Source organism: Schistocerca cancellata, chromosome 7 (genome assembly GCF_023864275.1).
Source record: "Schistocerca cancellata isolate TAMUIC-IGC-003103 chromosome 7, iqSchCanc2.1, whole genome shotgun sequence".
NCBI lineage: Eukaryota > Metazoa > Arthropoda > Insecta > Orthoptera > Acrididae > Schistocerca > Schistocerca cancellata.
Window position 1 is genome coordinate 106,862,499 of NC_064632.1, and position 23,486 is coordinate 106,885,984.

Here is a 23,486-nt window from a genome sequence, read left to right on the forward strand (position 1 = left end):
AATAGGTTAACGACCTCTCAATCAAAGGAGAACAATAGGTTTGCCCCTGAGTGCATACCCACACCTTATGTAGGCAACCCGCACTAACAAAATGCACCACAACTTACTCTGTTCCACTGCTTACCCCTTCTCCTCCTCTCGCCAGCCAAATAGTGACAGAGAAAATTTTTCACCGCCAGGATTTGAAGTGGCTTACCTCCGAACCATCACTCAGGCATGAGTTGCAACTGATGCATTGCAGCGAACTCGCCGATGGCCACGAAGCAGTCGTTGCCGGTGGATGTGGCAGAGCACGCTCTTTCGCATCACTAGCAGCATCTGCCGTCAGCCTGCCATGGATGCAGCCTGTTTGGGAGTGGTATTGCTCACTGAGGTGGTGAAAAAATACCCTGAAATACGGGACACATCTTGCAGAGCCTCATGGTTTCGACGGCGTGTAGTGTTTTGTGAACCTTTTGCTGCGGAACCGAATCAGGAGAGAAATGATTCTTCGTTTAACAATAACAGTTTAAAATAAATTATGTTATCTCTGTGGGTTCAGCGTAATCAATTTTTTATGCTTTTGCAGCTGCAAAATACATAATTGTGCACATTTCAGTAATTATATAAACTGAATCGTCTTGTACTTTCGGTAATAAATTGATTCAGTGTTCAATACGTTTGCTACCGACCAGTTTTATATACATTTGTTTTGCTAGCATCGTTAAAGTAATCAGTCAAAACTTTTGTTCCACTGTTTCATGAACTTCCTGTTTGGGTTGATGGGATTTCATTGCCCAGATCACGTAGTATGCTTTTCAAATCCCTTGGCATTTTTCAGTCACCTTTCCTCTGTGAATGTCGGTATGCACTTTTGTTGAAGGCTTCCCACGCAGATTTACAGACTTCCCTTGCTGTTTTACAGTGTTGTGTGGCTGATTCCGTATTGATAATGCATAATAATTAGAGTGCAGCCACTGCCCAGACAATTACGTGAAAAAGATGAACAGTGGACACTATGGCTGTTGTTTTACTGCTGATTCGTCAAAGGACTGCACATTCATTCGGAAATAAAAATTTATTTTCAACTGCTTTTAAACTCATGAACAGATAGCAGTACTAAATCATGTTTTTGATTATAAACTCTCAAAGTGTACATTTACTGCCAAATACTGCACTTTACATTAATTTTGCACAAACAGTACAAACTGAAATTAGAACGTCTTATGTACAGACCTTCGACCATAGACAACTATAGAAAGGGCTTGATGTACAGAGGCTATGCGCTTGGAGTGTCTCAGACTTGAAACCACGTGACTGTTGGCAAAATGTTTGCAGCATTTCAGATCAGGAATTTGGCTCCCGATATTTGTATCCTATTTTTCACAAATTTCTTAATGAAATGCTGCGTAATTCCTACAAAAACTTTTTTTTCTTCTGTGATAAATTAAACCAGAGCTACAGTTGACCTGCATCTGTTGCTGTTGCAGTTATAAAAGCCTAACAAATACATAAGACGCCACTTGAGTAGTTATCGAAACGAAATTACTCGATAAAATATCAATTATGGCAAACGACACTAAAATTCTTGTAAGAAATAAGAGTGAGTTCGTGTCTGAACTAAAAACGTTGTATGCGCGGATTTTTTTTATCTCTGGTCACTTATAAAAGAAAACAAACAGTTGATATTGTTGTCCGCGAAAGCTACAGAAATGCAAACAGGAAGGAGCATTTAACACTGTTTCTTCCCCTTAATATGTTCAGGAAAATAGAAAAGCGTTGGAACACCAACACTGCAAAGCCAACTCCCTCCAGTCTTTGGCCTGTCAAAACATTTTTCCTGAGAGTGTTTCGCGCAAATGCGCTAGTGGAAAGTTGGCTTACCGTCCTTGCGTTTCAGCGCCTGTAACAATAGCTGCATTTGCCCTACAATTTTCAGTAAACATATTTTCATTAGTATAACAATAGTTTCACCATTAAATGTAATTTTGCCACCGGCGACAAAGCGCTCTGAAACCCTTAAGCACAACACGAAACAACCACGTTTTGCCAGTAGTCACGTGGTTTCAGCCGAGAGTTGTTTGAGCCACGAAAATGACGTCGTGTCCAGTCTACTAGTATCTAGCTATGGCCGAAGGTACAGACAAACCTTGTTCAGTGCTGAGGTATTAGCGTACGGTAGGAAGAGAGGAAGCCGGAGCTGGCTGCGGGACTGTCGAGAGGTAGCACAGGCAGACGGAGTCGCGGCACTCGAAGTACCCCGGAGGCGCGCCGCCGCGCCGGATGCTGCAGCTGAGGGCGCAGCCGGGGTCGAAGGGCCAGCCCAGCTGGGTCGACGTGCGGCTGCACACCTCCACGGCGGACCTCCTGCAGCAGCTGGGCGCTGCCAACACACGGCGCCGCTAAGTGTCTGACCAGCTTCCCTTCGCACCTGCTAGGTGGTCGTTAAGTTCCTATGGGACAAAACTGCTGAGGTCACCGGTCCCTAGGCTTACACACTACTCAATCTAACTCAAACTAACTTACGCTAAGGACAACACACACACCCATGCCCGAGGGAGGAGTCGTACCTCAGACGGAGGAAGCCGCGTGAACCGTGCAAGGCGCCCTAGAGAGCGCGGCTACCCCGCGCTGCACCTCTGCTAGCATATGCTACGTGTGACAACACACGTTGTGAACGCTTTGTTCGCCAGATTCCGGATCTACATCTACATCTACATCTACATGATTACTCTGCAATTCACATTTCAGTGCTTGGCAGAGGGTTCGTCGAACCACAATCATACTATCTCACTACCATTCCACTCCTGAACAGCGCGCAGGAAAAACGAACCCCTAAACCTTTCTGTTCGACCTCTGATTTCTCTTATTTTATTTTTATGATCATTCCTACCTATGTAGGTTGGGCTCAAAAAAATATTTTCGCATTCGGAAGAGAAAGTAAGTGACTGAAATTTCGTAAATAGATCTCGCCGCGACGAAAAACGTCTTTGCTTTAATGACTTCCATCCCAACTCGCGTATCATATCTGCCACACTCTCCCCCCTATTACGTGATAATACAAAACGAGCTGCCCTTTTTTGCACCCTTTCGATGTCCTCCGTCAATCCCACCTGGTAAGGATCCCACACCGCGCAGCAATATTCTAACAGAGGACGAACTAGTGTAGTGTAAGCTGTCTCTTTAGTGGACTTGTTGCATCTTCTAAGTGTCCTGCCAATGAAACGCAACCTTTGGCTCACCTTCCCCACAATATTATCTATGTGGTCTTTCCAACTGAAGTTATTCGTAATTTTTACACCCAGGTACTTAGTTGAAATGACAGCCTTGAGAATCGTATTTATCGAGTAATCGAATTCCAACGGACTTCTTTTGGAACTCATGTGGATCACCTCACACTTTTCGTTATTTAGCGTCAACTGCCACCTGCCACACCATACAGCAATCTTTTCTAAATCGCTTTGCAACTGATACTGGTCTTCGGATGACCTTACTAGGCGGTAAATTACAGCTTCATCTGCGAACAACCTAAGAGAGTGTAAAATCGGAAGATGGCCAACATATGGTCCAAAAAGCCTACGATTGTTATCCTATTACGTGATTGCGCAGGGTAGTTATAATTATTAGCCGCGCAGAGTGGTCATGCGGTTTTGAGACGCTATGTCACAGACAGCGCGGCCCCTCTTGCCGGAGATTCGAGTCCTCCCTCGGGCATGGGTGTGTGTGTTGTTCTTAGCATAAGTTAGTTTAAGCTAGTTTAAGTAGTAAGTAAGTTTAGGGATCGATGACCTCAGCAGATAGGTCCTTTAGGAATCCACACACATTTGAACATTTTATAATTAATCTTTCGTTGCTTGAGAAGGTCCCTATGAAAAACGAATGATCGTAGGAACACTGAAATTTTGTGGAAATATTTATACAGGTTTTTATACAGGCATGTGGAAGAAAAATAACGAATTAACCACTGAACGAAACATATTTTAATTTCCACACGAGTGGGTAACATCTGATAATTAGTACCATGTTTATGTTCTAGTCAAATGAAGCTATATGTTTCCAAAGATCTTTTGAAGTATGAGACATCTATGACCTATATACGCAGGCTGGGATTCGAACCCAGTTCTCCTGCTCAGTAGGCACATGCACTAACCACTAAGCCACCCAGGCACAGTGGCTTTGCACACCTGGACAGACTACCCTAGCGCACTTCTCTCCTCTATAGTGGTTAGCAAATCTGCCTATTCATCAGGAGACCAGTGTTCTCTGGAACTGTAGAGTTTAATTTGATTAAAGCAGTTGGAGAGTCTCTGCGATGATGTTCGACTTTAGGGGAACACAAAGGGGCTGAGCTGTCAAGGGAGTTGTGTGAAGCCACTGTGCCAAGGTGGCGTAGTGGTTAGTGCGTCTACCTAGTGAGTAAGAGAACCGGGTTCGAATACTTACCATGGTAAAAATTATCATTCGCCGCTTCAGTCTACATATATACACTCCTGGAAATTGAAATAAGAACACCGTGAATTCATTGTCCCAGGAAGGGGAAACTTTATTGACACATTCCTGGGGTCAGATACATCACACGATCACACTGACAGAACCACAGGCACATAGACACAGGCAACAGAGCATGCGCAATGTCGGCACTAGTACAGTGTATATCCACCTTTCGCAGCAATGCAGGCTGCTATTCTCCCATGGAGACGATCGTAGAGATGCTGGATGTAGTCCTGTGGAACGGCTTGCCATGCCATTTCCACCTGGCGCCTCAGTTGGACCAGCGTTCGTGCTGGACGTGCAGACCGCGTGAGACGACGCTTCATCCAGTCCCAAACATGCTCAATGGGGGACAGATCCGGAGATCTTGCTGGCCAGGGTAGTTGACTTACACCTTCTAGAGCACGTTGGGTGACACGGGATAAATGCGGACGTGCATTGTCCTGTTGGAACAGCAAGTTCCCTTGCCGGTCTAGGAATGGTAGAACGATGGGTTCGATGACGGTTTGGATGTACCGTGCACTACTCAGTGTCCCCTCGACGATCACCAGTGGTGTACGGCCAGTGTAGGAGATCGCTCCCCACACCATGATGCCGGGTGTTGGCCCTGTGTGCCTCGGTCGTATGCAGTCCTGATTGTGGCGCTCACCTGCACGGCGCCAAACACGCATACGACCATCATTGGCACCAAGGCAGAAGCGACTCTCATCACTGAAGACGACACGTCTCCATTCGTCCCTCCATTCACGCCTGTCGCGACACCACTGGAGGCGGGCTGCACGATGTTGGGGCGTGAGCGGAAGACGGCCTAACGGTGTGCGGGACCGTAGCCCAGCTTCATGGAGACGGTTGCGAATGGTCCTCGCCGATACCCCAGGAGCAACAGTGTCCCTAATTTGCTGGGAAGTGGCGGTGCGGTCCCCTACGGCACTGCGTAGGATCCTACGGTCTTGGCGTGCATCCGTGCGTCGCTGCGGTCCGGTCCCAGGTCGACGGGCACGTGCACCTTCCGCCGACCACTGGCGACAACATCGATGTACTGTGGAGACCTCACGCCCCACGTGTTGAGCAATTCGGCGGTACGTCCACCCGGCCTCCCGCATGCCCACTATACGCCCTCGCTCAAAGTCCGTCAACTGCACATACGGTTCACGTCCACGCTGTCGCGGCATGCTACCAGTGTTAAAGACTGCGATGGAGCTCCGTATGCCACGGCAAACTGGCTGACACTGACGGCGGCGGTGCACAAATGCTGCGCAGCTAGCGCCATTCGACGGCCAACACCGCGGTTCCTGGTGTGTCCGCTGTGCCGTGCGTGTGATCATTGCTTGTACAGCCCTCTCGCAGTGTCCGGAGCAAGTATGGTGGGTCTGACACCGGTGTCAATGTGTTCTTTTTTCCATCTCCAGGAGAGTACATCATGGATGTTTGAGACTTGAGAATGTCCCTGAAACCACATGGTTTCCTTTGGTTAAAGCACCTATACCTGGGTTTCTGGCAGGATACCCCATTTCATTAGATCCTGAGGTGCTGTGCCAATACAGTTGGAAACACTCTGCAGTGATGTTCGTGATTAGCGGTAATACCAAATGGGCTGAAGCGTGAATGGGAATTTGGATTGAGGAGGGAGGCGTCCTAAAGATAGCTCGTGCAGTAGTGCAACGCCACTGTTCCAGTGTGCCGTAGGTGTTAGAGTAATTTTCATTTATCGCTTCAGTCTGCATACTTACGTTCCAGGTTACAAACGTTGCCTAATGTGGCGAGCATCTGCACCCACGAAAACATGGAACTGCACGAGAAATTGCTCTACTACTGCCCGAAAAATTTCAGGTACAATGTTGGCCACCTCCTTCGCTGGGCTCATGTTCAATCTCCAAAATGAGTTAGTGGCCCACTGGTAAACCCTGTCTCCCAGGTAACTCCTCAGCCAGAAATCACAAGGGTTCGAGTCTCATGATCGTGGTGGCTTAGCAGTTTAGAACTTTCGGACAATGATTCGGTTTTCTCCAAATGTGTTACAGATTAATCGGGTGAACTCACGAGCAATGCGCCGATACTCGAAAAGAACCATAGCTCTATAGCTGCTGTTTTGATAAGACTGGTTTACGATCAAACCACTGCTCATCTTGACCAGATCCATGTTGACTCTCTGCAGTCGTAATCAACATTTATGCTTGTGTAGCAACCGAAAGTCGGTGTCTCAGCACCGGCGCCTGAAGGCAAGTCATGACATCAACTCTACTAACAACCCAAGCCGCACGGAGTGGCCCTGTGGTTTCAGGCGCCATGTCCGTGTTGCGTGGCCACAGCCGCCGGAGGTTCGAGTCCTCCCTCGGGAATGGGTGTGTGTGTGTTGTTTTTGGCATAAATTGGCTTAAGTTAGTATAAGTAGTTTGTAAGTCTAGGGACCGATGACCTCAGCAGTGTGTTCCCTTAGGAAGTCACACTCACACACACACTCACACACACACACACACACACACACAAACACACACACACACACACACACACACTCACACACACACACACACACACACACATATATATACGCAACTGAAAGGTGATTTCTACACTCCTGGAAATGGAAAAAATAACACATTGACACCGGTGTGTCAGACCCACCATACTTGCTCCGGACACTGCGAGAGGGCTGTACAAGCAATGATGACACGCACGGCACAGCGGACACACCAGGAACCGCGGTGTTGGCCGTCGAATGGCGCTAGCTGCGCAGCATTTGTGCACCGCCGCCGTCAGTGTCAGCCAGTTTGCCGTGGCATACGGAGCTCCATCGCAGTCTTTAACACTGGTAGCATGCCGCGACAGCGTGGACGTGAACCGTATGTGCAGTTGACGGACTTTGAGCGAGAGCGTATAGTGGGCATGCGGGAGGCCGGGTGGACGTACCGCCGAATTGCTCAACACGTGGGGCGTGAGGTCTCCACAGTACATCGATGTTGTCGCCAGTGGTCGGCGGAAGGTGCACGTGCCCGTCGACCTGGGACCGGACCGCAGCGACGCACGGATGCACGCCAAGACCGTAGGATCCTACGCAGTGCCGTAGGGAACCGCACCGCCACTTCCCAGCAAATTAGGGACACTGTTGCTCCTGGGGTATCGGCGAGGACCATTCGCAACCGTCTCCATGAAGCTGGGCTACGGTCCCGCACACCGTTAGGCTGTCTTCCGCTCACGCCCCAACATCGTGCAGCCCGCCTCCAGTGGTGTCGCGACAGGCGTGAATGGAGGGACGAATGGAGACGTGTCGTCTTCAGCGATGAGAGTCGCTTCTGCCTTGGTGCCAATGATGGTCGTATGCGTGTTTGGCGCCGTGCAGGTGAGCGCCACAATCAGGACTGCATACGACTGAGTCACACAGGGCCAACACCCGGCATCATGGTGTGGGGAGCGATCTCCTACACTGGCCGTACACCACTGGTGATCGTTGAGGGGACACTGAATAGTGCACGGTACATCCAAACCGTCATCGAACCCATCGTTCTACCATTCCTAGACCGGCAAGGGAACTTGCTGTTCCAACAGGACAATGCACGTCCGCATGTATTCCGTGCCACCCAACGTGCTCTAGAAAGTGTAAGTCAACTACCCTGGCCAGCAAGATCTCCGGATCTGTCCCCCATTGAGCATGTTGGGGACTGGATGAAGCGTCGTCTCACGCGGTCTGCACGTCCAGCACGAACGCTGGTCCAACTGAGGCGCCAGGTGGAAATGGCATGGCAAGCCGTTCCACAGGACTACATCCAGCATCTCTACGATCGTCTCCATGGGAGAATAGCAGCCTGCATTGCTGCGAAAGGTGGATATACACTGTACTAGTGCCAACATTGTGCATGCTCTGTTGCCTGTGTCTATGTGCCTGTGGTTCTGTCAGTGTGATCATGTGATGTATCTGACCCCAGGAATGTGTCAATAAAGTTTCCCCTTCCTGGGACAATGAATTCACGGTGTTCTTATTTCAATTTCCAGGAGTGTATAAAGTTGGGTATCCGGACGGTAAATAGTTTTCCCTCTACAGTGGTTCAAGTAGCGAAAGTTTAATTGTAACCATAATATATAATGCTACCAAACAAGGCAAAATACAGTGATATCATCTCTTAGAAACCTCAAAACCACCTGAGGGAATAGTAACTGAATGAATATTTAAGTTAGTAGAATCAATGAGACTGCACGTATATCAACGAACTGTCGGAAGAAAATAATCCACCCAATCCTGCAGACATTAAAGGCAAATAAATGTGACAATCTTCGCAATATCAGCTTAACAGTTTAAACATTCAATCTGACCACGAGAATAATATACCAAAGAATGGAAAATAAAACCGAGGAACTATTAGATGACAATCGCTTTGGCTTTAGGAAAGGTTATGATATTGCGCTTGATAATGCAGGGAAGGGTTAAGAAAATCAGGACATATTAATAGGAGCTGTTGATCCGGAAAAAGCGTCCGACAGCGTAAAATGGAGTAAGACGTTTGAAATTCTCAGAAAAATTGGCATAATATTCACGGAGATACGGATAATTTACAATATGTGGAAGAACAAGTAGGGTATAATACGAATGGAAGACCATCACTAAAGTGGTTGGATTAGAAGAGGTGTAAGAACACGATGTAGTTTCTCCGTCTAATAATGCCCAATATTAAAAAAGTGTTCCAAAGTGGGATTAAAATTCAGAGTGAAAGGATATGAATGATAATATTGCTATAAATGATAATACTGCCGGTGACGTAACTACCCTTGGCGAAATTGGCGAAGAATTAGAGAATATGTTAAATGAAGTGGTCTAATGAAATGATGTGGACAGAGTACACCAAAGAAAGACGAAAAGTAACAGGAATGAGATTAGCAAATGGTTAATTTTGGCGACACCGTAGTAGACGATGTGAAAGAATTCTGTTATCTTATAAGCGAAGCAACACACGACGGAGGAAAGAACGAAAGGCAGTCTACTACACTCCTGGAAATTGAAATAAGAACACCGTGAATTCATTGTCCCAGGAAGGGGAAACTTTATTGACACATTCCTGGGGTCAGATACATCACATGATCACACTGACAGAACCACAGGCACATAGACACAGGCAACAGAGCATGCACAATGTCGGCACTAGTACAGTGTATATCCACCTTTCGCAGCAATGCAGGCTGCTATTCTCCCATGGAGACGATCGTAGAAATGCTGGATGTAGTCCTGTGGAACGGCTTGCCATGCCATTTCCACCTGGCGCCTCAGTTGGACCAGCGTTCGTGCTGGACGTGCAGACCGCGTGAGACGACGCTTCATCCAGTCCCAAACATGCTCAATGGGGGACAGATCCGGAGATCTTGCTGGCCAGGGTAGTTGACTTACACCTTCTAGAGCACGTTGGGTGGCACGGGATACATGCGGACGTGCATTGTCCTGTTGGAACAGCAAGTTCCCTTGCCGGTCTAGGAATGGTAGAACGATGGGTTCGATGACGGTTTGGATGTACCGTGCACTATTCAGTGTCCCCTCGACGATCACCAGTGGTGTACGGCCAGTGTAGGAGATCGCTCCCCACACCATGATGCCGGGTGTTGGCCCTGTGTGCCTCGGTCGTATGCAGTCCTGATTGTGGCGCTCACCTGCACGGCGCCAAACACGCATACGACCATCATTGGCACCAAGGCAGAAGCGACTCTCATCGCTGAAGACGACACGTCTCCATTCGTCCCTCCATTCACGCCTGTCGCGACACCACTGGAGGCGGGCTGCACGATGTTGGGGCGTGAGCGGAAGACGGCCTAACGGTGTGCGGGACCGTAGCCCAGCTTCATGGAGACGGTTGCGAATGGTCCTCGCCGATACCCCAGGAGCAACAGTGTCCCTAATTTGCTGGGAAGTGGCGGTGCGGTCCCCTACGGCACTGCGTAGGATCCTACGGTCTTGGCGTGCATCCGTGCGTCGCTGCGGTCCGGTCCCAGGTCGACGGGCACGTGCACCTTCCGCCGACCACTGGTGACAACATCGATTTACTGTGGAGACCTCACGCCCCACGTGTTGAGCAATTCGGCGGTACGTCCACCCGGCCTCCCGCATGCCCACTATACGCCCTCGCTCAAAGTCCGTCAACTGCACATACGGTTCACGTCCACGCCGTCGCGGCATGCTACCAGTGTTAAAGACTGCGATGGAGCTCCGTATGCCACGGCAAACTGGCTGACACTGACGGCGGCGGTGCACAAATGCTGCGCAGCTAGCGCCATTCGACGGCCAACACCGCGGTTCCTGGTGTGTCCGCTGTGCCGTGTGTGTGATCATTGCTTGTACAGCCCTCTCGCAGTGTCCGGAGCAAGTATGGTGGGTCTGACACACCGGTGTCAATGTGTTCTTTTTTCCATTTCCAGGAGTGTATAAGGGCAGTCAAATGAAAACCGAACACCCGGTACAACAGGACCATGAAATGTACCATTCAAAAGTAATCCTCATGCGTTAAGAAATTTATTGCACTGGGAGACGAGATGATCGATTCCTGTTCGCAGAACGCGATAGGCCGCTCACCGATCCACTATTGCACCCACTACGGCATGTCCACGTCCGACTGAAACCGACGTCCACACATGTTTCTTCAGATCGCCAAAGATGTTAAAATCACACGATGAAAGATCCGAACTGTATGGAGGATTTTTTCAGTATTTACCAACCAAATCGCTGAAGCGCAGACTTCGATTGCCAATGTGGGGGCGGGCGTTACCGTGCAGCAGGATGAATCCGTCCGACAAAACTCCTAGGCTTGTTGATGGCGCATTGCAATTTCTTCGAAGTGTCTTCATAACGCTGCGCATTGGTTGAGACTCCACGCTCGAGGAACGCGACGAGCAGAGGCCCCTGCATTCGAAGAAGATGGTCATCATGATCTTACCGGAACCTGTGTCAACAGCTTTGAATTTCTTTAGCAGGGGAGATGTGAGATGTTTCCACTGTTGGTTTTGCCATTTGCACTTGGGCTGTCGGAATGCAAACCGAAGACTACACTAAAGAGACTGCCTACACTACGCTTGTACGTCTTCTTCTGGAGTATTGCTCTACGGTGTGGAATCCGCATCAGTTATGATCCATGGACGACGTCGAAAAAGTTCAAAGGATGGCATCTCATTTTGTACTACGGCGAAGTAGAAGAGAGAGCGCCATGAATATGATACGTGAATTAATGTGGCAATCATTCAAACAAAGGCGTTTTTGATTGCGGCAGTATCTTCTCATAAAATTTCAGTCACCAACTTTCTTCTCAGGGTGTGAAAATATTTTGTTTGGGGGGGGGGGGGGGGGGTGATCGTTATAACAAAATAAAAATAGGAGAAATCAAACCTCGCACAGAAAAATAGTTCGTTTTTCCCATACACTGTTAGAGAGTTGATCCATAGAGAAATAGCTTGAGGATGGTTCGATGATGATCAGCCAGACACTTAATTGTGACCTGCAGAGTAATCGTGTGGATGTAGATGTAGATAGGGAGCACTGCTGAAAATTTGGAGGTAAACGAGTAGTACGTGTTTTTACATTACAAAATAATGGGGTCCTTGGTTTCTTCTGATGCCAACATCTGATCTGCGGTGAATGTCGACATGTCGCCACTGCCTACTGTTTCTTATTTGTTCAGTTTTCACACTGATGGTATAAATGAGACGGTGTAGTGCATCACTGTGATGTGACGGTTGGGGGCAATAATGTTGCGATATTTCCTAGACTATCGTTCCGTTATGATGGCCAGACAGCTAGGCAACTATTTTCTCCTCTCTAACATGGAGAATAACTACAGTCGGTCGCTCTTGTAATTTGTGAAATGAAATTTAGTACAGACGAGCGACTCACCGCGGCTTCGCATGTGTGGCACTTAATACCTACGGGCGGACGACTTGTCTGGTGGAATGGTAATTTGCTTACGACTGAATGCGATGAGTTATAATTAAAATTCAGAGAACTACGTTGTGTAACTGAATATTAGCTCCACATTCCAGTATAATTAAAACGATTTATGCAGGAAAGTTCTCTGGGGGCAAATACATCATGTTTCAGCCAATTTACACGAAATATTTGTAAATTATACGCAGAAACCTTCCTGGGATTCTGTCTATGTATTAGTGAATATCATATCAATATCACTATCGCAGTGTCTGCGATTAACCTCTACACACACAGACAGAAAATATATGCGCCGACAAACTGAAGTTTATATTATTTAGTCACTACATGTGCTGTATCCGTCCAAATGCTTCCAGGTGGACACTTACCGACTTGTTTTCTGTTTCTGTATTAACGCAGGCTGCTCAGACAATTAACAGATACAAATCTCACCCTTACCTCAAATTTTTATACAAAAATAAATTAATTTTACAGTCGGGGATTACCTTATTGCTCACACGGTACACTTAAAGTATCCAATAAATTAAATAAAAGAACTAAAATTTATAACTGAGAACGCACTGTCATATCCCAGTTGTGTTTAATGCAGTCGTGAGAACACTTGGTTCTTCTGTGTAGCAATTGGATTTGAAATGTCCATTTGAAACGATCGAAACTGGTCGTCTGTTAAGACAATTATGATTTTGTTTGAAGAACATGAGAAAAATCATCCTTACTATAGGACTTTAGATTTTCATAGTAAGATGGTGATGTTTGGTTTGTGGGGCGCTCAACAACATGAGCGCCCGAACAAAGTCCCAATTTTTACACAATCCATTTTTTGTTGGCAATCCAATCTAGTCACTCTCACAAATGATGATGATGATGATGAATTAATGAGGACAACACAAACACCCAGTCCCCGGGCAGAGAAAATCCCCAACCCGGCCGGGAATCGAACCCGGGACCCCATGATCCAGAGGCAGCAACGCTGGCCCCTAGACCACGAACTGCGGACTTTTACGTAGTAAGAAAAGAAGTAGCATAAAACTGCGCAGCCGTTCTCTTCGATTTCCTTATTCGATTCCACTTGAAATTACGCTGCTTGTCTTTTCAACTGCCATTCCAAGAAGCCGCGATTATCACTGTGCAGCAGAGTACCGCAGAAAATTATTTATCGAATTTTCGATTGTTCTGAGCGAGTGAGAAATGGCCAATCTGTGAGGCGCTTTATCGTTTTAACTTTTCACTAGCTTCAGGCTCAGTATAAAATCACGGGAAAGCCATGTCTCATGACCAGAGATTACCGAATGTTACTATCAAAATCACAATCGATACACTAGTCAATAGTTGGCGTAGAAAGGTGAAGCAGCAGACTTGTTGCATAGGTATCATAATGTCTGATGTGACTAAATTCTTTAGTATGTTTCTGGAGTATAGTTATGGTAGACTCAGAAACTTACAATACCTATGAAAATTTCAGGGAGAAGCAGATAGTACACAATATTCTGTCGTTGACAATGTCATAAAACTCATGCTACAGGTATGTTACCAGCTCGTTATTCGTCTTTGTAGCCGAGGCAACTAACGGAGAGGCATCTAGTTCGTAGAAGTCTTCACCGCCAATATTTCGTCCACATAGTTGCGACGCTAAGTTCCTGATCACCAGTCGTTGCGTCAATGTCGTGGATTAAATTCCAAAACTCTCTGCAGTAATTTATGGAAGAGAGCATATCGGTTGCTGGTGATCCATGCGGCACTGTAAGCTCGGCTGCCACCTCGATTCTTTTCGAGAGTAGTAGGCTACGTGCTGCAGAAATTTTCGCCCTCTCCCTTTCCTCATCATCATATCACACAAATATTACATCGCACTATACATGCACCCATTACAGCCACGTACACTCGACAGATACACTTCAGACACTCACACACCGTGAGGGCTTTTATGCATGAAGGAAGAAACCCCTTTTCCAATAGACTTATCAAATTCTCTCATCCAACAATGCCATATGACTCCTTCGCTCTATTTTACCATCTCTTTTTGGTTTTCGATCTAAGTCCGGAAAATAACAGTGGGTGCGTTTTTGGTAAAAAAAAAATGGCTCTGAGCACTATGGGACTTAACTTATAAGTGTACCGCAAGTCTCTAGAGGAACGGAAGGTTCCAAATGATTGGAAAAGAGCACAGGTAGTCCCAGTCTTCAAGAAGGGTCGTCGAGCAGATGCGCAAAACTATAGACCTATATCTCTGACGTCGATCTGTTGTAGAATTTTAGAACATGTTTTTTGCTCGAGTATCATGTCGTTTTTGGAAACTCAGAATCTACTATGTAGGAATTAACATGGATTCCGGAAACAGCGATCGTGTGAGACCCAACTCGCTTTATTTGTTCATGAGACCCAGAAAATATTAGATGCAGGCTCCCAGGTAGATGCTATATTTCTTGACTTCCGGAAGGCGTTCGATACAGTTCCGCACTGTCGCCTGATAAACAAAGTAAGAGCCTACGGAATATCAGACCAGCTGTGTGGCTGGATTGAAGAGTTTTTAGCAAACAGAACACAGCATGTTGTTATCAACGGAGAGACGTCTACAGACGTTAAAGTAACCTCTGGCGTGCCACAGGGGAGTGTTATAGGACCATTGCTTTTCACAATATATATAAATGACATAGTAGATAGTGTCGGAAGTTCCATGCGGCTTTTCGCGGATGATGCTGTAGTATACAGAGAAGTTGCAGCATTAGAAAATTGTAGCGAAATGCAGGAAGATCTGCAGTGGATAGGCATTTGGTGCAGGGAGTGGCAACTGACCCTTAACATAGACAAATGTAATGTATTGCGAATACACAGAAAGAAGGATCCTTTATTGTATGATTATATGATAGCGGAACAAACACTGGTAGCAGTTACTTCTGTAAAATATCTGGGAGTATGCGTGCGGAACGATTCGAAGTGGAATGATCATATAAAATTAATTGTTGGTAAAGCGGGTACCAGGTTGAGATTCATTGGGAGACTCCTTAGAAAATGTAGTCCATCAACAAAGGAGGTGGCTTACAAAACACTCATCCGACCTATACTTGAGTATTGCTCATCAGTGTGGGATCCGTACCAGATCGGGTTGACGGAGGAGATAGAGAAGATCCAAAGAAGAGCGGCGCGTTTCGTCACAGGGTTATTTGGTAACCGTGATAGCGTTACGGAGATGTTTAACAAACTCAAGTGGCAGACTCTGCAAGAGAGGCGCTCTGCATCGCGGTGTAGCTTGCTCGCCAGGTTTCGAGAGGGTGCGTTTCTGGATGAGGTATCGAATATATTGCTTCCTCCTACTTATACCTCCCGAGGAGATCACGAATGTAAAATTAGAGAGATTAGAGCGCGTACAGAGGCTTTCAGACAGTCGTTCTTCCCGCGAACCATACGCGACTGGAACAGGAAAGGGAGGTAATGACAGTGGCACGTAAAGTGCCCTCCGCCACACACCGTTGGGTGGCTTGCGGAGTATAAATGTAGATGTAGAAGTATGCAACACACGTAGCATACAGGTAATGCGAATACGATCCTAACTGACCAAAGCTAACAGGAAAACTACCATAATCTACACTTAATTACGATAATCTACAGTAGCTTACAGTAATTTTACAACTTTAGATTTGACTCACGTATAGGTCAATATATGTGGTCGCCCTGTGTAATCTTTGATATGCTACGATTTGTACGTTTTGCATCGATTATCACACCCAGCGTAAAGTAAATTAGCTCGAGACGTGCTGCCATGTTCACTGTATATTTAGCAGACTGCACAGATACTGTGTCTACACTCTTGCCATGAGCTACATTTAGCCGCAGCATTCTCGTGTCGTAAACAGCAAGTCTTCAAATAAGACAACCCGTACTGAGATTTTTGAAAACTCAATTTATATATTCCGAGAAGTCTGAATTATTTTTTGTATTGATGTTTCTCAGAATAATACAACGTTCTGCGCAAGAATACCTAATCAGCTAAATTGGATGGTCTGCATAGTGGGTGGGTCAGAAACAAGACTGAAAAGCATGTAAGGATGTCTCATGGTGTCTTGTGTTGAAAAATAATGTTAAGAATTAAATTCTGTACATTGTGGCATTTCAGACTTAGTTAGCGTTGAAGTTGTCCAACCAGACCGTTGCGCGCCCAAATTCAAGCGGCCCGCCAGAGACCGTGTCGCCAAACGTGTATTACGTTTGATTTCCTAAAACTGAACAAGAGAGCAATACAAAAATTGGGCATGAAGTGGCAGTAAGGATCGAACCAGAGCCAAAAGCTGAACAGTCTCGTGAGCTGTAGTCTCTGCAGTGAGAATAACTGACACCAATTGCACTTGGCAGGCCGCTTGAATCTGCGCGCGCAAACACCTGACACGCTAACATCGACGAAAATTAACTCGAAAACGCCGCAGCGCATCGAATTTATTTCTTAACAGTCATTTCTCAGCACAACCTACTTTGCAACACCATTACAAGCCTCCCAGTTTCTGACTATCCTGTACAGATGAAATATCGTCAAAGACGTAATAAATAGTGACTACGACGAGAACACAGCAAGTGCCATATTAGTTTGTTTTGCTTTTGAGTTATATACTCATGCCTGTAGAAGATTAATGTACGAATGTTTTCCTATGTCTATTGAAATAACGTTGTCTTTATTGGTCTATTAACTGTACGTCAGATGAATGAATAAAAAAAGAATGGGAACATTATTTGAGATCGTTTTCGGCGAAATTCCTGTAGTGTCTTTTGGTACATAATCAGTTTCAAGCGCTAGTTTTCGGAAAAGTGATCCATTATGTACGGTTCGCCTCCGAAATTGTTACCAGCGCGCAAAATCTTCACAAATGTTATTGTCATTTCTTTTCCGAGTGAGATCCGTAAAAAAAATGTCACTGTGGCAAACCTGCATTTGCGCGATGTTCGTGGGGTTCGGAATATCTATGTTCCGAATGTTTTTGCGATCGGTGTTATTCAAGGGAACGGTCCAAATCTTCCTGAACAATAATTATACGTCTAAAGTGTAAGAATTAATGCAAGACGTGATATGAGAATGAAATATCAGAATATGATAATTTTAAAAGATTGTAGCCCCTCCATATGCCATGCAACATATTGTATATTATACAATAAATGTATGACACTTACAATTAATACAATGCCCTTGTAGCCCATAATTTTGTAAGAAACATTCGTGTGGTAACCCTCTACGGAAATAAAAACAATAATCGGTTTTCGAACAAGGACCGTAAAATTGAAGAGCCGCGACGTTAATCACCATTTCATCTGAACATAGCTGTAAAATGCACATAAAGTGTTTCGGTAATAACTCGTGAACTTTTTTGTCAGAAACGGTCGAGTATCCACGGATGAGTTGAGATTCGTTTTCTCTTATTTTGACTCCTCTTCCACCTAGCGAAGTTCCTTGGAAATCGAGTGATGGCTGTAGCCGTGTTCTCCTCGTCAGCATCGGTTAAGATGTCTATTTCGCTCACCCAGCTGGTGCGTTTTTGTTCTACATCTATATGCTGGAAACCAGTATGAAGCGCAGTGGTAGTGGGTACTCCTCATTGTGCTGTAATTCCACAATTCATCCTCATCATCATCACAACTTCCCGATATCAGGGTCGTGTCCACTCTGAATTTGTTTTTAGGACAAATACTATTATCCTCCCCCTCCCCCCCTCTCGTGAAACACGGACCTTGCGCGTTGGTGGGGAGGCTTGCGTGCCTCAGCGATACAGATAGCCATACCGTAGGTGTAACCACAACGGAGGGGTATCTATTGAGAGGCCAGACAAACGCTTGGTTCCTGAAAAGGGGCAGCAGCCTTTTCAGGAGTTGCAGGAGCAACAGTCTGTATGATTGACTGATCTGGCTTTGTAACACTAACCAAAACAGCCTTGCTGTGCTGGTACTGCGAACGGCTGCAAGCAAGGGGAAACTACAGCCGTAATTTTTCCCGAGGGCATGCAGCTTTATTGTATGGTTAAATGATGATGGCGTCCTCTTGGGTAAAATATTCCGGAGGTAAAATAGTCCCCCATTCGGATATCCGGGCGGGGACTACTCAAGAGGACGTCGTTATCAGGAGGAAGAAAACTGGCGTTCTACGGATCGGAGCGTGGAATGACAGATCCCTTAATCGGGCAGGTTGGTTAGAAAATTTAAAAGGGAAATGGACAGGTTAAAGTTAGATATAGTGGGAATTAGTGAAGTTCGGTGGCAGGAGGAACAAGACTTTTGACCAGGCGAATACAGGATTGTAAATACAAAATCAAATAGGGGTAATGCAGGAGTAGGTTTAATAATGAATAAAAAAATTGGATTGCAGGTAAGCTACTACAAACAGCATAGTGAACGCATTATTGTGGCCAAGATAGACTCGAAGCCCACGCCTACTTCAGCAGTACAAGTTTATATGCCAACTAGCTCTGCAGATGACGAAGAAATTGAAGAAATGTATGACGAAATCAAAGAAATTATTCAGATAGTGAAGGGAGACGAAAATTTAACAGTCGTGGGTAACTGGAGTTCGGTAGTAGGAAAAGGGAGAGAAGGAAACGTAGTAAGTGAATATGGATTGGGGCTAAGAAATGAAAGAGGAAGCCTCCTGGTAGAATTTTGCATAGAGCAGAACTTAATCATAGCTAACACTTGGTTCAAGAATCATAAAAGAAGGCTGTATACATGGAAGAAGCCTGGAGATACTGACAGGTTTCAGACAGATTATGTATGACAGAGATTTAGGAACCAGGTTTTAAATTGTAAGACATCTCCAGGGGCTGATCACAATCTATTGGTTATGAACTGTAGATTAAAACTGAAGAAACTGCAAAAAGGTGGGAATTTAAGGAGATAGGACCCGGATAAACTAAAAGAACCAGAGGTTGTAAAGAGATTGAGGGACAGAGTAAGGGAACAATTGACAGGAATGAAGGAAAGAAATACAGTAGAAGAAGAATGGATTGCTCTGAGGGATGAAGTAGTGAAGGCAGCAGAGGATCAAGTAGGCAAAAAGACGAGGGCAAGTAGAAATCCTTGTCTAACAGAAGAAATATTGAATTGAATTGTTGAAAGGAGAAAATATGAAAATGCAGTAAATGAAGCAGGCAAAAAGGAATACAAACGTCTCAAAACTGAGATCGACAGGAAGTGCAAAATGGCTAAGCAGGGATGGCTGGAGAACAAATGTAAGGATGTAGAGGCTTACCTCACTAGGGGTAAGATAGATACTGCTTACAGAAAAATTAAAGAGACCTTTGGAAAAAAGAGAACCACTTTAACGAATATCAAGAGCTCAGATGGAAACCCAGTTCGAAGCAAAGAAGGGAAAGCAGAAAGGTGGAAGGAGTATATACATGGACTATACAAGGGCGATGTACTTGAGGGCAATATTATGGAAATGGAAGAGGATGTAGATGAAGATGAAATGGGAGATATGATACTGCGTGAAGAGTTTGACAGAGCACTGAAAGATCTGAGTCGAAACAAGGCCCCGGGAGTAGACATCATTCCATTAGAACTACTGACGGCCTTGGCAGAGCCAGTCCTGACAAAACTCTAACATCTGGTGAGCAAGATGTATGAGACAGGCGAAATACCCTCAGACTTCAAGAAGAATATAATAATTCCAATCCCAAAGAAAGCAGGTGTTGACAGATGTGAAAATTACCGAACAATCAGTTTAATAAGCCACAGCTGCAAAATACTAACGCGAATTCTTTACAGACGAATGGAATAACTGATAGAACCCGACCTCGGGGAAGATCAGTTTGGATTCCGTAGAAATATTGGAACACGTGAGGCAATACTGACCCTACGACTTATCTTAGAAGCTAGATTAAGGAAAGGCAAACCTACGTTTCTAGCATTTGTAGACTTAGAGAAAGCGTTTGACAATGTTGACGGGAATATTCTCTTTCAAATTCTGAAAGTATCAGGAGTAATATACAGGGAGCGAAAGGCTCTTTACAGAAACCGGATGGCAGTCGATGGACATGAAAGGGAAGCAGTGGTTGGGAAGGGAGTGAGACAGGGTTGTAGGCTTTCTCCGATGTTATTCAATCTTTATATTGAGCAAGCAGTGAAGGAAACAAAAGAAAAATTCTGAGTAGGTATTAAAATCCGTGGAGAAGTGATAAAAACTTTGAGGTTTTCTGATGACATTGTAATTTTGTCAGAGACAGCAAAGGACGTGGAAGAGCAGTTGAATGGAATGGATAGTATCTTGAAGGGAGGCTACAAGATGAACATCAACAAAAGCAAAACGAGGATAATGGATGTAGTCGAATTAATTCGTGTGATGCTGAGGGAATTAGATTAGGAAATGAGACACTTGAAGTAGTAAAGGAGTTTTGCTATTTGGTCGAAGTAGAGAGTATATAAAATGTAGACTGGCAATGGCAAGGAAAGCGTTTCTGAAGAAGAGAAATTTGTTAACATCGAATATAGATTTAAGTGTCAGGAAGTCATTTCTGAAATTATTTGTTATGGAGTGTAGCCATGTATGGAAGTGAAACATGGATGATAAATAGTTTGGACAAGAAGAGAAGCTTTCGAAATGTGGTGCTGCAGAAGAATGCTGAAGATTAGATCACATAACTAATGAGGAGGTACTGAATAGAATTGGGGAGAAGAGAAGTTTGTGGCACAACTTGACTAGAAGAAGGGATCGGTTGGTAGGACATGTTCTGAGGCATCAAGGGATTACCAATTTTTTATTGGGCGGTAGCGTGGAGGGTAAAAATCGTAGAGGGAGACCAAGAGATGAATACACTAAGCAGATTCAAAAGGATGAAGGTTGCAGTAGGTACTGGGAGATGAAGAAGCTTGCACAGGATAGAGTAGCATGGAAAGTTGCATCAAACCAGTCTCAGGACTGAAGACCAGAACAAAAACTACTCTCTCAGTATTGTCTTGCATTCTCTTCCGTCGTAGCCATCTTAGCGAACGGGTGGAATAGAAGGTGGTCTGTTTTGATGTTGTTTTAAATAAGCTGAATTGCAGGAATATGGATATTTACTTTTCTCATTTGTACTGTTTAATTTACTCCTTGTCCTCATGTGATATGCGACGACGCAATAGACCGGCCGCCATTGTAGTAGTTCAAAATGGTTCAAATTTCTCTGAGCACTATGGGACTCAACATCTTAGATCATAAGTCCCCTAGAACTTAGAACTACTTAAACCTAACTAACCTAAGGACATCACACACACCCATGCCCGAGGCAGGATTCGAACCTGCGACCGTAGCAGTCCCGCGGTTCCAGACTGCAGCGCCAGAACCGCACGGCCACCACGGCAGGCCATTGTTGTAGTCTTAAGTGCTAACATCACGTTCCAGAAAAAGAAGCTGTCTCATTCAGATGAATGACAACGAAGTCCGCTGCCATTTATGAGTGTCATCATATTGCGAAGTTAATTCTAAGGCACAAAACTGATTAATCGCCTTTCCACGATCGCATATTTTCGTGTTAAAGTTATGGCTATAACATAGGCTTCGCCGATTTTCGTCATCTCATAATTATAGTTGCCCTTTCTCTCTTTTTCCTTTCATATTCAATATAATCCTACGAGGGGTTTTTTTCCTTTCAGTTCGCGAATGGAGCACGGGAAGAATAATCGCTTAAAAGCCTTTTTTGTCTTCGCGGTCCACACGGGAAGGATATGGGACGGGTTGTAGTATATTCCTAGATTCCTCGTTTAGTACCGGTTCTAGTAGACTTGAGCTGTACTTTTCACCAGCTTCTAGCGTTTGCCAGAGGTTTTTCAGAATTTTAGTGACATTAAGCTCTGGGTCATACAAACCATACCCTATTCATGTTTCATCAACGGTATTACTGCATGAAACACACTTTGGTTAGAATCTTTTATAAACGTTTTTGGTTCTGTTAATCATTTGAGAAGAACGTAAGTGTAAGATTTGTTATGAGATTAAAAAGGCTCTTTATTCTCAATATCAGTGATTGATTCACAGCAGCGGTACAACATAGTAGTGATGCTTCAGAGTTGAAGCATCTCAGTGTCAATAGAGAGGAAATCAGTCTTGTACGTCAGTGAATTTTAGTGAAAGAAAGTAAAATACACTGAACGCAAGAGCGGGGATGCTCGAGAATTAGTCTCGTCGAGCTGTGACGTGATAGTTCGGCTGCTTTTCGAGGCACATCGAGAAGTGTTTCACAAGATCGGAACTCCACTCCCAAATTCGACCGTTTAATATGATATTATGTAACAGTAATTATGTAACAGTAATCTAAGAATATTTGATGTTTTCAACAAGATAATTTCCATGTTCAAGGTCGAGAACGGTAGGGAAAACCGTAAAGGTGTAAGACGCAAACCTGAGAGCTCTTAGCTATCGATTTAGAACTATTAGATAGTGTTGTGCTCCTCGAGGCCTTGCAGGCCCACAGCTTACTCACGCATCTCTGGGTAGGGGTTGGTGATCCATTTGCTGCCGTTCTCCACGAACATCTGTCCCCTTGCAGATGCCACCAAGACTGCGATGGCGACCAACAGCGTGAGCACCTTCATGTCGGACTCAAGTACCGCGGCCACCAACGCTTGCTTGCCTTCCTTTATAGCTTCGCAGTCAGTCAGAGGCCTGTCCAGATAAGATTAGCGATGTCCTCGGACACTCGTGTAAGACCTGTCGCCCTCCAGCGCTCACTGCGGCACGAGGCACATTTTTGCGACATGCCACTAGAACATAGTAACTAAATGACAGGTAGAAGACAATCATTGAAAGATTTTATTGCCTTAAACGCTGCAGCGAGTTACATATGTTTCAGGCAGTGAGAAACAAACTGTAGATGAGTAGGCTTCTGGAATCGTCGTTGAATTAAAAATGGTATAATCTCGACTCTCACTTGAAACAATCGAGGGAAACTATAGGAAACTTGGACTGGGATTACTGTTCTTCCCAAGTACGACTCTAGGGTCTTAACCACTGCGTCTAATCCTCGATGGACCAACGTGATTTATATTTACCTCTCTTTTTCTGCGCAACCCACTGAGCTATTCCATAGTCTTGTTCGTTTGTACACGATCACATATACAGCACGTATCAAATTTCAAGTTAAAAATTACGCAGATGATGGCT

At 45.2% G+C, this 23,486-nt stretch overlaps 1 protein-coding gene across 2 annotated transcripts; it reads right to left on the reverse strand.

The window, feature by feature from the left end:
- Positions 1-1,048: 1,048 nt before the first annotated feature.
- On the reverse strand, positions 1,049-22,925 carry LOC126092371 (uncharacterized). 2 transcript variants are annotated; one of them, XM_049907921.1, is made up of 2 exons: positions 22,807-22,925; positions 1,049-2,362 (listed from the first exon to the last, which is right to left on the reverse strand). In XM_049907921.1, the coding sequence occupies exons 1-2, from the start codon at positions 22,916-22,918 to the stop codon at positions 2,148-2,150; spliced, it is 327 nt and encodes a 108-aa protein (XP_049763878.1). In that variant the 5' UTR covers positions 22,919-22,925; the 3' UTR covers positions 1,049-2,147. The 2 variants fall into 2 exon arrangements, with proteins under 2 accessions (XP_049763878.1, XP_049763877.1); XM_049907920.1 differs by having other exon boundaries at positions 22,803-22,925.
- Between the last annotated feature and the right edge of the window lie 561 nt (positions 22,926-23,486).